Source organism: Lemur catta, chromosome 3, assembly GCF_020740605.2.
Source record: "Lemur catta isolate mLemCat1 chromosome 3, mLemCat1.pri, whole genome shotgun sequence".
Lineage (NCBI taxonomy): Eukaryota > Metazoa > Chordata > Mammalia > Primates > Lemuridae > Lemur > Lemur catta.
The window spans coordinates 44,726,544-44,742,141 of record NC_059130.1 but is presented as its reverse complement, the minus strand read 5'-3'; the positions used below and the strand labels follow the sequence as shown (position 1 = coordinate 44,742,141).

The 15,598-nt window shown below is 34.8% G+C and overlaps 1 protein-coding gene across 2 annotated transcripts in view; it reads right to left on the bottom strand.

Moving 5' to 3' along the window:
* Window positions 1-3,411: 3,411 nt before the first annotated feature.
* The window catches only part of KIFAP3 (kinesin associated protein 3), a 141,119-nt gene continuing 128,932 nt past the window's right edge, over window positions 3,412-15,598 (bottom strand). Inside the window, exon 20 of one of the 2 annotated variants that reach the window (XM_045547398.1) lies at window positions 3,412-3,861. In XM_045547398.1, the coding sequence (XP_045403354.1) occupies window positions 3,753-3,861 (109 nt within the window). In that variant the 3' untranslated portion in view covers window positions 3,412-3,752. Of the gene's footprint in view, window positions 3,862-8,210; window positions 8,497-15,598 lie in introns of those variants that run through there. The other variant, XM_045547399.1, reaches the window with a different exon arrangement.

Below are 15,598 nucleotides of genomic sequence, written 5' to 3'. Positions count from 1 at the left end.
AAAACTTACTAGCCAAAAGTTTTGGTGTTCTGATATTTACCATCTTCTTTTTTTATTATTTAATGTATACCCATTTCCTCTGCCTTCTCAGCTTCTCAAATTTTTCTTTCATATCACTGCTTTTTTTCAGTATTATTCTTTAATGTCTATTTCAGACAAGCCCTAATCCCAAATAGTAGGGAGGTTCTGCAGTACTCCAAAAAGAACATATAATGAAGCCTTATGTACTATCATTTCAATGTTGTAGCCTTTTACGTACCTGGCTAGAATGTTGTGATGAGTACTTTTAGGTGTCAGCTTGACTGGTTTAAAGGGTACTTAGATAACTAGTAAAGCATTATTTCTGGTGTGCCTGTGAGGGGGTTTCCGGAGGAGACTGGCGTGTGAGCTGGTGGACTGAGTGGGGAAGATCCGCCTCAATGTGGGCAGGCACCATTCAATCAGCTGTGGGCCCAGGTGGAATAAAAAGGCAGAGGAAGGCAAATTTGCTCTCTCTCTCCAGGAACTGGGACAGACTTTTCCTGCCCTTGGACATCAGAACTCCAGGTTCTCTGGTCTTTGGACTCCAGAACTTGTACCAGTGGCTCCCCAGTTTTCCAGGCATTCAGTCTTAGCCTGAGAGTTACACAATCAGTGTCCCAGGTTCTGGGGACTCCAGACTTGAACAGCCATACTACTGGCATTCCTCATTCTCCAGCTTGTAGATGGCCTATTGTGGAACTTCTCAGTCTCTATAATCATACAAGGCAATTGCTCTAATAAATCCCCTCTCATCCATCTATCTCTCTATCTTCCTTCCTTTCTCCCTCCCTCCTGTGGGTTCTGTCTCTCTGGAGAAACCTAACTAATACAGATGTGTATATGGGATTTTAGATATGTTAATATTTTCCAAATTTCCACTAAATTAGCAACAAAGACAAAAAGTAACACAACAGTTCACATCACTGAAAGCCTCAATGTATCTTCAATGATAAAATTTGGGCCAATTTGCCACTAACCAGGATAGTTGGCTAGATTTAGAAAAAAACATCTGGGTACCACTTGGGAAAAAAGTAGGCAGACAGTTTATATTTCTCCCTTATTCTTTGTTTCATGACTTAAAATATACAGGATCTGTAAAATCCTGACGACCAGGTAGTTAGTAAAAACTAATCTTGGAAGAAACAGATTCTGAAAGTAGGCCTTCAATTCAGTTGAAGAAAAACCATTCTCTTTTCTGTGAGACCTTTTGACAATTTGGCCTCGTCTTTGAGTTCTAAAGGTTCCTGGGGTATTCCTGGTGGCATAGAGTAAGTTGTCCCTGCCTGCAAGCCAAGTAAAAGCCTTGTGACTATCGGCTCTTCTAACCGTAGCAAGTTATTTTGTATGATATATCTCTTCTCTTATCACTTAAATCTCTGTAGAGTCATGATAAACATGCAGCGTCAGCTTCAGTTATGTTGTGCTGTGCAGAATTAAGCAACAGGTGTGCCACACCTATGGAAGTGAATAAGAAAGGGGAGAGCAGTGTTTTCTTCCCCATGCCCTGAGTAGACATAGTAGTGGTTTTCCCATGTAGGGGACAGCTGTGATCTCATGAAGGTGACCAACATAGAGAAGGCCGTGTGGGGGCGAGAGGAGGAACCAGAACATGAGAAACCTATTCCTGGCCCCATGTGAGAAAGCACCTTAGCAAACTCTCAAAGAGCAAAGAACTCTTGAGAATAAATAATTTCCAGTTATAAAACATGGCTTGAAGCCATGGCAATTTAGTTATTAAAGTAAATGTGATCTTAATTTGTAGTCAAAATCTGGTGAGGCCAGGATATTTGACTTACAATATAAACAGTATTTCCAAAAGTGCCCAAGGCCAAAATCTTTTGTTCTCTTAAGTATATAATAATTTTGGATATTCTTCCTTATTAATTTCTTTAACAAAACTTTCCTTCATAAATAATGCAATGGTAAACCAGTTCATGCCTGAGCAGAAAGCTCACAATTTCTAAATTTGTAAAGTCCTAAAATAAAAAATACACATATAGGGAGAGTGAGCATGTGCATGTAAACCTCAGTGGGCACAGCCCTGGAAATGTTATGAAGCGTTGGGGATGTTTTTCTTCAAGCAGTTTATAACAATATTAGAGAAGTTAAAGCTATAGAATGTTTATTTTTCTATTAATGTCACTTATGTATATTTATACTTTATATATATGACAAATAATAAAGCAAGGTATATAGTATTGAGATTGCTGAATTGGAAACAAGGAGACAGGTTATGTCACTGACTAAATATATAAGCACAGGCAAGTCATTTAACCTCTTCTGGCCACAGTTTCTTCAACTGTAAAATAAGAGTTGAAGAGAGTTGCTTGTAAGGCCCTTTCCAGCTTGAATATTTGACAGTTAAAATAGGAACTAAGACAAATAGATGTATGTTTTCCAAAAGATCAATTTGGTTGTGAGTTGAAAGGCACAAACCATATCTTAGACTCACATTCTCTAAGGAGCATCATATACTTCATTACACACAGCAGGGAGTTAAGAGAATATCTGTTGGTCATATTTAAATTTTTTATGTGATTGGTTTCTCAAGTAAGTACATGGACTGAGCTATTTCAGAGGCTCTTTCCAACTCTATTATTCTATGCTTAAAATATAACTTAAGCCAAATAAATAATGTAGTTAAATCAATGACATTTTAAATTCAAGGACAGAAGTCTTGTCTTTGATCTATGTATTCTCTTTGAAGCCTCATATTTCTTTCCATAGCAGGTGATGAAGGAACATCTCTGACAACAGTTATTTATTTTATTTGCTTAGTTTTTTTTATTTGCTTAGTTTAAGTAAATTTTTCACCATTATAACATTGAGTTATTTTAAAAACTCATTTTTAATCATAATGTCTTTCTACTTCTTGCTACCTAAATCTGTTACAAAAACAAGTGAACAAATGGGAAATGAGTACCTAAGTGAGTGAAATATTCTATTCCTTACTTTTCCTTAATTAAGCTTTTAATTAGCTTTTCCATACTTTAGATACTAAATTTCATGAAGAATAAACATTAAAAGCCCAATACTAATCCTGTAATGCTTATACTAGTTGTCCCAGGTTTTCTATATTACAATTAGAAAACCATGAATTCAAATTGCTGAAGAGACTATATTCATAAATAACATAACTTATGGCATATGTTCCATTGTTAATTGAAAACTCATAGTTAGTTAATAATTTTGGGGAGGAACCTTTCAGGCATGTGGCATGGATAAAAAGGTGATGTTCTTTATATAAATTTTAGAGGTAGCACATACAACATGAAATACTCAAGAGTTTACAATCAAGAAAAAAGGGCAGGAAAAAGTAAAATTTATGTGTACCCTATACAAGCAAATAACCCCCAATGAAACTCATTAAGTACAAGCACATGACTGTCATTCATTTGCATTTTATCATTCTTTTTAATAGAAATTAAATTAGTCACTTAATGTACATAATGTAGTGTTTGTTTTCCAGTCTTGTAGCTTTTCAACATTCAATTTTAAGTCTCATGGGAAATGTTATTCAGCATCAAGATGTGATTTGATGAGTGAACAGTGTCACCACCAACTGTACTTAACAGAAGACAGAGGAGTTGATCTGCAGCTAATAACATGGGAAAATAAAAGCAACACAGACCCACAATAGTATCAACATGCATTATTAGGCCAAGATTCAAAGTTAACCCAACCCACACAGATTTCTTCTAAACTGAGAATACTCATAGAAAGGGATGACTTTATCGCGATCCATAGCTATAGTAGTAAGGTTCATCAGGGCGGAATCCATAAGCTGTGGCAGGGCGTCCAAGAATGCCAACTGGTTGGCCAAAGCCATCCATTCCAAGGCTAAAAAGAGAAAAAGGAATGGTAAGCTATGTTTTTCATCACACATCCACAATGCAGGTCAAGTAAGAGGCCTAGAATTTTACACCTCCAAGATTCTTTCTAGCAGCGATAGTGATTTATGTGGATATCATTAATGTCTTCTTTTTTCTTCTTTAGGTTAATATAGCCATTAAAAATGTGTATAATAAAATATTTACTTTTTAACTGTGTTAAAAATGTCAGAAATCTGTCAGCAGGTAATATTCAAAGTAGCATCAAATCAGAAAGGTGTTAAAAAATTATTTATATATGGTTTTTATGCCAAAATATGAAAAGACTTTATATGCTAGCAATTATCAGTAATATATTGCTAGGGAATGATAAAACAGTAATAAAGTGAGTTTTGCTATTTATAATAAGATTTTTTTTGTGTGTGACAGAGTCTCTGTTGCCCGGGCTAGAGTGCCGTGGCGTCAGCCTAGCTCATGGCAACCTCAAACTCCTGGGCTTAAGCGATCCTCTTGCCTCAGTCTCCCGAGTAGCTGGGACTACAGGCATGTGCCACCATGTCCAGCTAATTTTTTCTATATGTATTTTTAGTTGGCCAGATAATTTCTTTCTATTTTTAGTAGAGACGGGGTCTCCCTCTTGCTCAGGATGGTCTCGAACTCCTGACCTCGAGCGATCCACCTGACTCGGCCTCCCAGAGTGCTAGGATTACAGGCGTGAGCCACCGTGCCCGGCCTTATAAGATCTTTTTCATATGAAGATACAGGATTAATCCACTATTTGTTAGGACATGCAATTTGAATTATAGTAGTGAATTCTCACCCAGGGCCAAGTTATACCATGAGTCTATGACTGAAAGAACAAGACAAGGAATTCTATAAAATTTGAAAATTAGCCAGATTTGATCTGCAAATCCTTCTTCTGAATCCTCAATACAAAAAAATTACTAAATAGTATATATTTCTTTTGAGTGACAGCAAGATAATTATAAATTCTGGTTCAGCTTTTTCTATAGAAATAACAGAATCCCAAAGATAACTTTCAGAGTTGTAAAGATAGCCTGAAGCATCGATAAACTTTTTGATTACTTTAAAAAAATATTCTTTGGTCTATTAATAAATTATTTAGAGGAAAATCTGTTCTCCACAGCCCTTTTTAAGGATCAGGGAATTATGCAACACTTAGAAAAATGACAGAATATTTATTTTGCCAGGCAAATATGGCAGCTATAACATGCTCATGCACAGCTCATGCAGTGAATGCTAGTGAGCTTAATTTCCAATCAAAGGAAGCCACTTATAATGCAGAAATGTAAACTTTGAAAAATTATATTTAAATGATTTAAGATTATTTGAGATTATACTAGTCAATGGACTGATGATTTTTCTTTACCAGCAAAATCTCAATATGATTAAACAATTTATTCACATAGGCACTACTAACTTCTTCTAAAAGTGAGATTAAGTTGAAACCCTTTACAAGTTACTATTAAAATGTTAAGGTTTTAAATAATGTGTGTGTGTACATGGATTAGGATAGAACTAAAGAGTAAATTTAAAGAATCAAAATACATGTTGTTCATACGAATCTACCCTTCAGGAAAATGGAATTTCTGAAATACAAGCTTCACGTTAGCATTTGTACTAAGTAATTATGAACAAATCAAACTTTTTGGGCTCTGTCTATATCAAAAACTCAGTCTATAGTTTTTCTAGGTTGGTTAAAATTTTTGTCTGCATTTTATTTTGAAATGGTAAAAATATAAGCACCCTTTCCTACTTTGGTCCTATGGGAAGAAAAGTTAAATTTTGTGATGACAGGCAATATTATTTTAGAGTAACTTAAAAGATGTTTCAGAAGTTAGCGGAGTCAGTGAACTAAGAGACACCTGTATCAGTTTAAAATTTGAAAGAAAGTTGTTGAAAACTCTTCTCCTGATGCACTAAGGCTAACAAATACTCACATATCTAAACAACTCCCAAATTATGTTGATTATATAGCTCGTGGACTTCAACTTGTTCCTTCTTCACCTTTCTACTTATTATCTGCCTTAAACCACTCTTTACATATTTTATTTTATTTTGTTTTTGAGATAGTCTCGCTCTTGCCTGGACTAGAGTACAGTGGCGTCATTATAGCTCACTGCAACCTCAGACTCCTGGGCTCAAATGATTCTCCTGCCTCAGCCTCCTAATTAGCTGGGACAACAGGTGTGTACCACCACACCCAGTTAATATTTCTAGTTTTTGCAGAGAGGGGGCTCACTTTTGGTTTGGCTGGTCTCACACCTCCCAGAGTGCTAGGATTACAGGTGTGAGCCACTGTGGCCAGCCTCCTTACACTTTTTTTAACACCTTCTCTGAGGCTGAACAGCAGTAGACTTGTGTTACTCAAGTTAATTTTATCCCTGTTTCTCAATTTAGGGGCTATGGTGAGATCTTTTTCAAGAATTTGGAAACAAGAGGCTCAGGAGATCAGTGAAGAAATATGCAAAGGCATTTACAAAACAAAACATCTCACAGAGGATATGTTAGCAATATCACTGTAATTCTATCTAAAAGAAGATGATCCTTAGAAGGGAGTTTGAAAGCCATGTTGGCACAAAACGAGCTTCTCAGCTGCAATGTTGGTAGTAGCAACTCAAGGAATTACTTGGTGATAAGATGACCTATAACACCATCAGGAATATCTGACCTTTTTGGTAGGGTTGTCCTCATTGAGGAAGGAGACTCAATAGATTTTCAGAGTCTGAGACTATTCTACATTCAAAGTGTATAACTCTCCTTTTTTGTTTAATTTCTATGACTAATACGCAAACTTCTGACCATTGTTTTCCCATGGGGTTTGCCAACAGGGTGAAGAATAAACTAATACATTACCCAATCTGCCAGATATACCTTTCATTGTAAATTACCAAATGGATATTTTTTTTCCTTTTCTTATTCTATCATGTGCAATGTTGGTAAGAATCTGTACCCACAAGTCAATGAGGGACCAACCCTTGAGCACTGCTAAGTCTGAGTTTCTGAAGCTACAAGTTTCAGGTCTTGAATAGTACAGTCTTTAAGGTTACTGTGGTAAAGTTCTATTTATGTAGTCAACAGTTCACACAGAGACATCTGTGTATTACAGTGTACAGGACATCATTTAATTTTCTGAACTTCCATATCATTTGGGAAAAATTTTCAAGGAAAAATTTGAAACCTATCCTTAAAATGAGCTTTTCTGGAATTATCTAACATGTATCACAGATCAACTTGCTATTTAAAGAAAAGAATATTTAAAGCATTATGACCCGTTTGGAGGGTACTTTGACATAGGTTCTAGGTCCTTTTGTATTATGGAAGATCAACTATATCCATATTATTAAATTCACTGTGAAGCAGAATAGTTTGCTTCTTTTAATCTCTCTTATTTGGTTCTTTCTAATATAGTGGGGAAACTGGGCTTTCCAGGGTGCTAATACCTGGACATAGATATTCTTTTGGAATATGTAGACACTTAACTCTACTTTCTCTCTTGGGATAAGGATGTAGCCTCGCTAATGCTGAGTCTGGTCCAAAACCAGCAGAGCCTAATAATAAGTTTTCCTTTAAATAGGAACAGACAGATTCTTTATGTAAGTTCTTCTGGAAGGGCATAGAAACTATAAATATAAAAGGGCAGTGTCTCAGCAAATATTGTGCTTTCCTGATCCTTAAAGACTTGACTGACTAAGCAGTATCATACACTTGTATGCCCTCACTGGAGACTCTGAGAACCAAGGGAAACTAAGCTGTGATATGCTGCATCTGCTCTTGCCTGTGTGACCATTTTGCTTCAGATAAGAGTTTGTATTAATATGTTTGGCTATTTATATTGGAATTTAATCCAATCCTGCTTTGTGTGTGTCTCTCTGTATACATATCCTCTTCCTGCTACTCCTAACCCACATAAAAAGTTGTGAGTCCCCCTAGGTTAGCATATGCCACTACTGTACTACTTTTTCTTTATAGGACTAGTTATTTAGTGTCACTTAACTTTATCTTTAATGTTTAGATAACATATTACAGAACTCGGAATTACCAAAATGTAGTATCTCTTCTTGAAAATACACAATTCTGGCCCAAAGAAAATGGTTACTGTTTGTTGTGAGAAGATAACTAGCAGTGATAAGGGAAACAAATCTGCTATTAAGTTTTATGTCCTAAGAACAGTGATTATTGGGTAGCTAGAAAGGCAAATGACAAATTCTTTAAAAGTGAAAAATTACATTTAAAATCCAACAACAAATACAAAATCACATCTAGAGTCTGTTTTTAAATAAACAAATTTAGAAATCTAATTAGCATTCAGCAAGCAGAAGACTGAATTTTCTGTAATATTTACAAGACTTCAAACAAATTTTTAACAACATTCATTAGAATTCTAAACCTGATTCAGAGCAGAAAAAAAGACATCTCTAAATGACAAGTGACGCTTCACATGCAGCACATTACAAAGGAATGGCAGCCATTAAAGAATCCTAGCTCTCAGGCTCTTTATTAAATTTCTGTGCCAGAGTTTGCATTCCTGTAGAAAGGGAAAGAAATCACCTACCTCTGGCTGTTTGTGAGGCTTAATTAGTGCATATTTGTAAAGCACTTTGAAATCCTTGGATGAAAAGTGCTGCATAAGTGAAAAGTATCATCATTATTTAATAAAATTAGATAAAAGCAACACAAGTCTTTTTCTTCTTTTAAATTCCTAAGTCAGCAATATGAATGCAGAACAAGTAATAAATATATTAGTGGATGCTACAAAAAAAGAATAAATTCAAGCCAAATTCATTTTTCATAAGCTGATAGAAACCTTTGACTTGGAAACATTTTTAGAAATAATCTCATCTACAATTCCATTCACAACATCCTTGACAGGGTCTATGCAGCTCTTATCTCCACCTCCAGAAATGGAATGGTCAATACTTTGTCAAGGCAGTTCATTCCATTTATGGATACATCAAACTGTTGGAAAGTTTTTTATTACACTGATCTGAAACTGAGTTCAGTTAGTCTTAGAATTACCTGCTGGAATCACACAAGGAGTCTAATTCTTCTTTGATATGATGGTTTCACAACTCTTTTACTCAGTCTTCATGAAATAGTTTTAAATCTTTATCATCTCATTTGCTCACTAAAATGACTTCGATTTTCTAATGTTTATCTTTAAATGAAGAAGCTGAAATTAACATATTACTTACAATGTGGTCTGAAACCAGTATAGAATATAATGAGGTCCTATCTCTGACCCTCTAATGTATGCTAAACTGTATTGATATTAAACACAAATTTTAAGGAGTCATTATCACAAAGTTGGCTAACATTGAGTGTACATGTATGTTTATAATTGTGTGTATATACACACAGACACATAAAAATTTCACTTATAACTACCATGCTTAACATCATCTTTTTAGTTTGAATCTAGTCTTTAGGGATTCTATTTTTCTAAAGAAAGAATCCTTTATGACAATATATTTATAAATAGGCAATAGTGAGTCTTAATAACTATCCATTCTTTGTTATCCATAAGGTAACATTGAAGGCCGGAAATCCTTTGGAATTGTCAAGTGAAAGGACTTAACATGAGTGAACTCTCATGGGAAGAAACTTTTCAGGATATTAGAGAACTGTATAAAATGATTTATAATAATTTTCTGGAATACTTCATTCTTTTTATCAATTACTCCAACATATTGATCATAGAGTCAAAATAAGTAATGTATATCTTCCTAAGTGTATTATAAATTGGTCATCAGATTTTAGCTTAAGTATGATTTGTTATGGAAAATTTTGGTCTATTTTGATAGTGATTCTTTATATATCATCCATCCGTCCGTCTGTCCATCCATCCAACCATCCATCCATCCATCCAAATAGTATAAACGTTTATTGAGTTCCTACAGTGTGTTAAGTAATGTGTTTGATGTTAATATAAAAAAACAAAATAAAAAATAGTGCTGGGAAGGCAATAATAAATCAGACATGTTCCCTGACTATAAGGACTGGAGGCAACTAACATGGAACAAATATTCTGATAAAAATCTGATGCTGTATTATCCTAGTATATGTAAAAACTGCTACAGAAGAATCTTGGAGGCCAGAAAGTCTTTGTAGAAAATACTGATTTTAATGCATCTGTCACTTCCTAACATTATATTTTGTTATTGATTTTCTCTCCTATTAGAATGTAAACACCATGAAGGGCAAGGACTGTCTTATTCCTTGCTATATCCCTAGCATCTAGCACTGTATCTGACATGGAGTGGGCATTCAAAAGTATTTGAATGCAAGAATGAATGAATCTTAAAGGACAAGTAGGATTTCATAGGTGAAGAGAGAGAGAAAATTCTTGATAGTGGAACAGCATGAACAAGAAAAGTGACTGAAGGGGAGCAAATGGTTTGTTATGGTTAATATCTTAGATTTATGATGTAAGCAAGTGGCCGAAGATAAGGTTAGACTCGATATTGAAGCTTTTCATATACCATGCTAAGAATTGTATGCTTTTGGAGAATTACCAATGGTTTTTTAAGAAAGAGAACAACCTATTCTGTGTTTTAAAAAGGTAACTGTGGCAGGAAAGGGGGCTGAGAGGCAAAAGCATGGAGAACATTTAAGAGACTATTCTGGCTGTCCAAATATGAAGTAATGAGAGTCTAGAGAGGGCACTGGCAGAAATAACAATGATCAGATATGCTACATTTAACCACAAAGAATGTTATCTTTTCTCTTTTGAAAAACTTTTAAAGTTATACCTTTATGAGTTGGGAACTTAGAATAAAGAAGGAAAAATTTTAAACTGGTTGAAAATTCTAAAGGTTACAGTTGATTGGAATGAAACAATTTTTGCCCCTTTAGTACGAGAATATACTTCATCAAGTAACTAAGATGCTGTGGTAGTCCACGTAGATAAAATCAGACTGTAGAAGCAGCTTGCCTCTGTAGTCATCAGAAACGGCTGAATTATTATGGCAGAAGAGAACATTTTCTTCTCGAAATTCTTATAGTGAGAAGAGACTTAGAGCTTGAATGAGATAATGACTATAAAATAATACCTGATGTTAGCAGGATGTATTGTTTGAGATCTAAATGTTTGTAAGTTATAGATCAACCACTAGATGGAGAGCTTGTCTTAGCACTATCACGTACTTTTACAAAGTTTTAAAGCAAGGATTATCAAATTTAAACTTCTCAGCATATTAACATTTATAGAAGTAGTTTCAGCTTTTTCAGATAATCACTGTCTTAGTTTTATAAATGTTAAATAATTTAGTTAGCGCTAAATAGAAATACCTATCAGTTATATGCAAATGAGTTTTGTGAATGTGGGTGCCTAAGAAAATAGGTTGTAAGAAAAGACACTGATTGTCTTGGACACTGAAAAATGTAATGTACATGCATGTTAAAGTACTATTACTACAGCATAGCTTCTACATCATAGCTTCTAACATTTTCATTGAACTGATATCAATGGTATCTTATGTTTCTATAAATTTATATGTAATAAATATATATTTTAGGTTGCTAAAAAGTATTTGAACTTGAACCTTTGTGTTATTGAGAAAATAAAATCCAAGAGCATAGTTAAGCAGTCTTCAAATGAGTTTCACCAATATATATATGTCAAGATAAGCTGTCATTTTTCATTTATTTTCTTCTATGCTTACTCTTTTATATACATAATTATAAATTTTGCTTTTATTATAAAACTAAATGGCTAAAGCATCTTAAAGAATTATATTGAAATCAAACTAATATTTTTCCAAAAATCAAGGGCAAATTATATGATTAGTGGGAGACTATATTTAAAGTACTCATCTGGAATTTATTAAAAAAATTTTTTTTAAGAACATTTGTTAGTTCTAAGGGGAAAAACACCACCTTGGGGACAGAGCCTTTCAATTTAGTTACTATCCTGAGATGGTTCAGATAAAAACTAGTTTGTATTAATGATGAAGGGAGCATGTGTAAAATAGTTATTGATTTATTCCAAATGACAAAGAAATTCCATTTCACTGATTCAATTTATAGTTCTTCTTATCGTCTATCTTAATCTGTTGTTTAACCCATCTGCAGTCTATTTTAATGATATTTCTTATGTAGAGATGTTATACTTGGTACAGTTTTTTTTTTTTTTTGAGACTCTGTCTCACTCTGTCATCTGGGCTAGAGTGCTGTGGTGTCAGCTTAGCTCACAGCAACCTCGAAGTCCTGGGCTCAAACAATCCTTCTCCCTCAGCCTCCCAAGTAGCTGGGACTCCAGGTGCACAACACCATACCCGGCTAATTTTTTCTATTTTTAGTAGAGACAGGTGTCTCACTCTTGCTCAGGCTGGTCTCAAAATCCTGACCTCAAGCGATCCTCCCGCCTTGACCTCCCAGAGTGCTAGGATTACAGGCGTGAGGCACTGCACCTGGCCACTTCGTACTGTTTAATACTATATCATCATTGCATTGTTTTCTATTCCTTTGTATCTATTTATTTATTTATATTTTATACTCTCATTGAGATTCTTCTGTAACTCTAGTTCTTGGGCATCCTAATACTCTTGTTGTTGGACGGCTTATCTTACCACTGAACATCATGTATATTACAAAGTTTTAAAGGAAGGCTTATCAAATTTAAACTTCCAAGTATATTTAACATTGATAAAATGTGGTTTCCATTGCTTTCTCTGATGATTCTCCTTTATGACAGTCCTTTCTTTATATACTTTGCAATGTTTTATTGTGGGTTCAACTTCAGGTTGTTTTTTTTTTTTCCTGTCTGTTGGCCCTTGAGCTGTGGAAATATTTCTACAGAAAGATTCCGTATTTGTTTAAAATATATGAGGGCCCTGAGGGTTTCACTGTCTTGAAACAATTTGAATGGTTAATTTCTTGACTTGGAGTTCCCTGAATCAAATACATGTATAAGTTTTGATCCTATTCATGTGTACAGAACAAACTTGTGGTTTCTCTTTATCATGGGTGACTATTCTCCCCTACTTTGGGCCTTGGTGTAGAGACCAGTTTTGGCCAATTCTCTGAGTTGGTAAATTAACCAGCTCAGAAGACCATCTAGTCTTCTTTTCAACTGAAGAGAAAAAGGAAGCCCTATGAAGTTCAAAGAATTCAGTTCCATCTTCTTATACCATATAACCTACACCTAGTTCAATGCTCCTGTGGGTGGTTCTTTCCCCACCCTCTAAACTGGAGTGTTCCCCATCTTTCTTGTGAACTTGGTCATATAAGTTTTTGTTACATTTTGTCCATTTCTATATTATTTATATAGAAGGGGGTCCACCCAAGTTACCTCAGTCTACCATCTTGCTGGAAATCCTTTCCATTTTATTCTTATTTTTCTGCTCTGCACATTCAAGAAAAAATTTATAAACCTTAGATTCCTATGACTCAAAACTGGCTTTTTTGAGGAGAACAATGACTTGAAAGAAATAACTGGAGCCATTAAATGATATTTTATTTTTCCTTATTTGTAGCTGGTAACAAAAAAAAATACCCTAATTAATAGGTACCTAATGGAAGTTGTCAGATATGATTATCAAAGCTGAAGTAAATATTCACTCAAACCTATAATGGTCTCAGGCTTTTTATAGCAATCTTTTAATGAAAGTATACCATCTAGTCATCCTTAATTTACATTTTTTCAATTAAGTACAAGGAATTCTTGAAATTGGCAGTTCTACACTATCAAGCAATGCCTCATTTCATAAATGTGAAGGGAACTTGCTGAGTGGCTTAAATAACCACTGGGTGAATAAACTGAGTCATTAGCACCTCCTTTAAATAACTGTTTGTCTGTTACTGGTTCAACATTTATATAATCTGTCATAATACCTTGGTTTTTTAAGGCACCAAAATTACTGCTGTAGGCTTAAAGCAGAGAATATCATGTAAGTAGCAATGTTTTCTCAGTGATAGTTTAACTATATTGTCTGGTACTGAGTGAGTTAAAGACTGAACACCACAACTAATTACTATGTAATGCTAACCTTAGTTGCTGGTTCATTTTGAGACTCTTTAAAATATGAACTGTGTATTTTACCCCTATGCACTCTCTTAATGATTTGTTTTTTTAGACTGAAATCACTTCCAGCCATCAGTTATACTTTTGGTCTCTACATATGCACTTCTCCAAGCATAAATATTTCTTTTTCCTATTGGTCTGCCAGCCCTGTCAGAGCAAATTTCACTTTAAACTAAATGCTATGATACTTAAAACCTCTTGGATTACTCAGGCTGCTAGTGTGATCTATGACCTTCCAAGAATGACAGCTGAACTTTCCAATTTGCTTATACTGCTTGAGGAACCAGAAAGCACATGCCAAAAAGGAAAATGTTTCTGATGTTGAACAGAGAGGAGAGTTCTTGTTGGAGGTGGGGGTGGGAGACTATTAAGTACTGAAAAATACTAATAAGAAATGAAAAGAAACTAAACATGCTGTAAAGTCTAAGCCCTCAAACATAATTCAAAAGTTGATACTAGTACTAAAAACTCTTTAGCTGGACTAACTGGTTAAAATATGAATAATGATGTTTAGTTATTACAATTTAATCCCTAACTAGAATCTTGAAGTGATAATGCACTACTGAAATGAACAAGCTCAAGAAATGGAATAGAATATAAAATTATCACGGGTAGTATTCAAAATGGAGTATTATCAACTCCTCATCTTTCTTTATGAAACAGAAATTTGACATATGAACAAAATCAAAGAGGCAATATGGCCATCTAACATGCATGCTACCCCTACTGACATAATCAGTCTCCTTTAAATGAAAAATTAGTGTTAAGTTTCTCCAAAACTCACGTCTCCAAGATCCTAAAATAAATAACACAGTTTGAGAATATTTTGATATAGTTTTGTAACTTTCCGCTTTATTTTACTACCTTACATAAGAGGTTGACAAGTATCTGTCTTAAAAAAAAAAACTCATCAAATCTAAGATGCTTAATATAAAGTTTCCAACTTATTTCATAGTCTATTTATTCATTTATTTGTCTCAATTTTTTAGGCTAGACAAATTACATTTGACTTATAAAAATTAATAGTGGTGAATAAGTAAAGACTTTTTGGGTAGCTAAATCAAACTAATATTTTTCCAAAATTGAGGGCAAAAATACAGATAATAGAAACTATATTTAGGTACATTAAAAGTACACCTTTTAAGATAGCTAAGCAAGAAAGTTTGAAAATTTGATTCTGAATAAATTTGTAATTGCCAATATATTAAAAAAGGGCATTTTCTTGCCCCACTAGGACATTTTTAAAGATCTATGTTGGGCAGTATTACTTGAAACTTTCCAGTCATTAATTCAGTAATTTCAGTAATAAATACAGGTCAGAAAAACTGCAGTTAGTGTCCTCTAGAGCAGTGGCCCCAACCTTTTTGGTACCAGAGACCAGTTTCATGGAAGACAATTTTTCCATGGATTGGGGGGCGGCATGGACGGGGCATTAGAGTCTTATAAGGAGGGTGCAATCTAGATCCCTCGCATGCACAGTTCACAGTAGGGTTCATGCTCCTGCAAGAATCTAACGCTGCCGCTGATCTGACAGGAGGTGGAGCTCACGCAGTGAGGCGAGCAATGGGGAGCGGCTGTAAATACAGATGAAGCTCCCCTGCCGCTCACCTCCTGTTGTGTGGCCTGGTTCCTAACAGGCCATAGTCCAGGGCCTGGGGCTTGGGGACTGCAGCTCTAGAGCATTTAGAATCTCAGAATACTG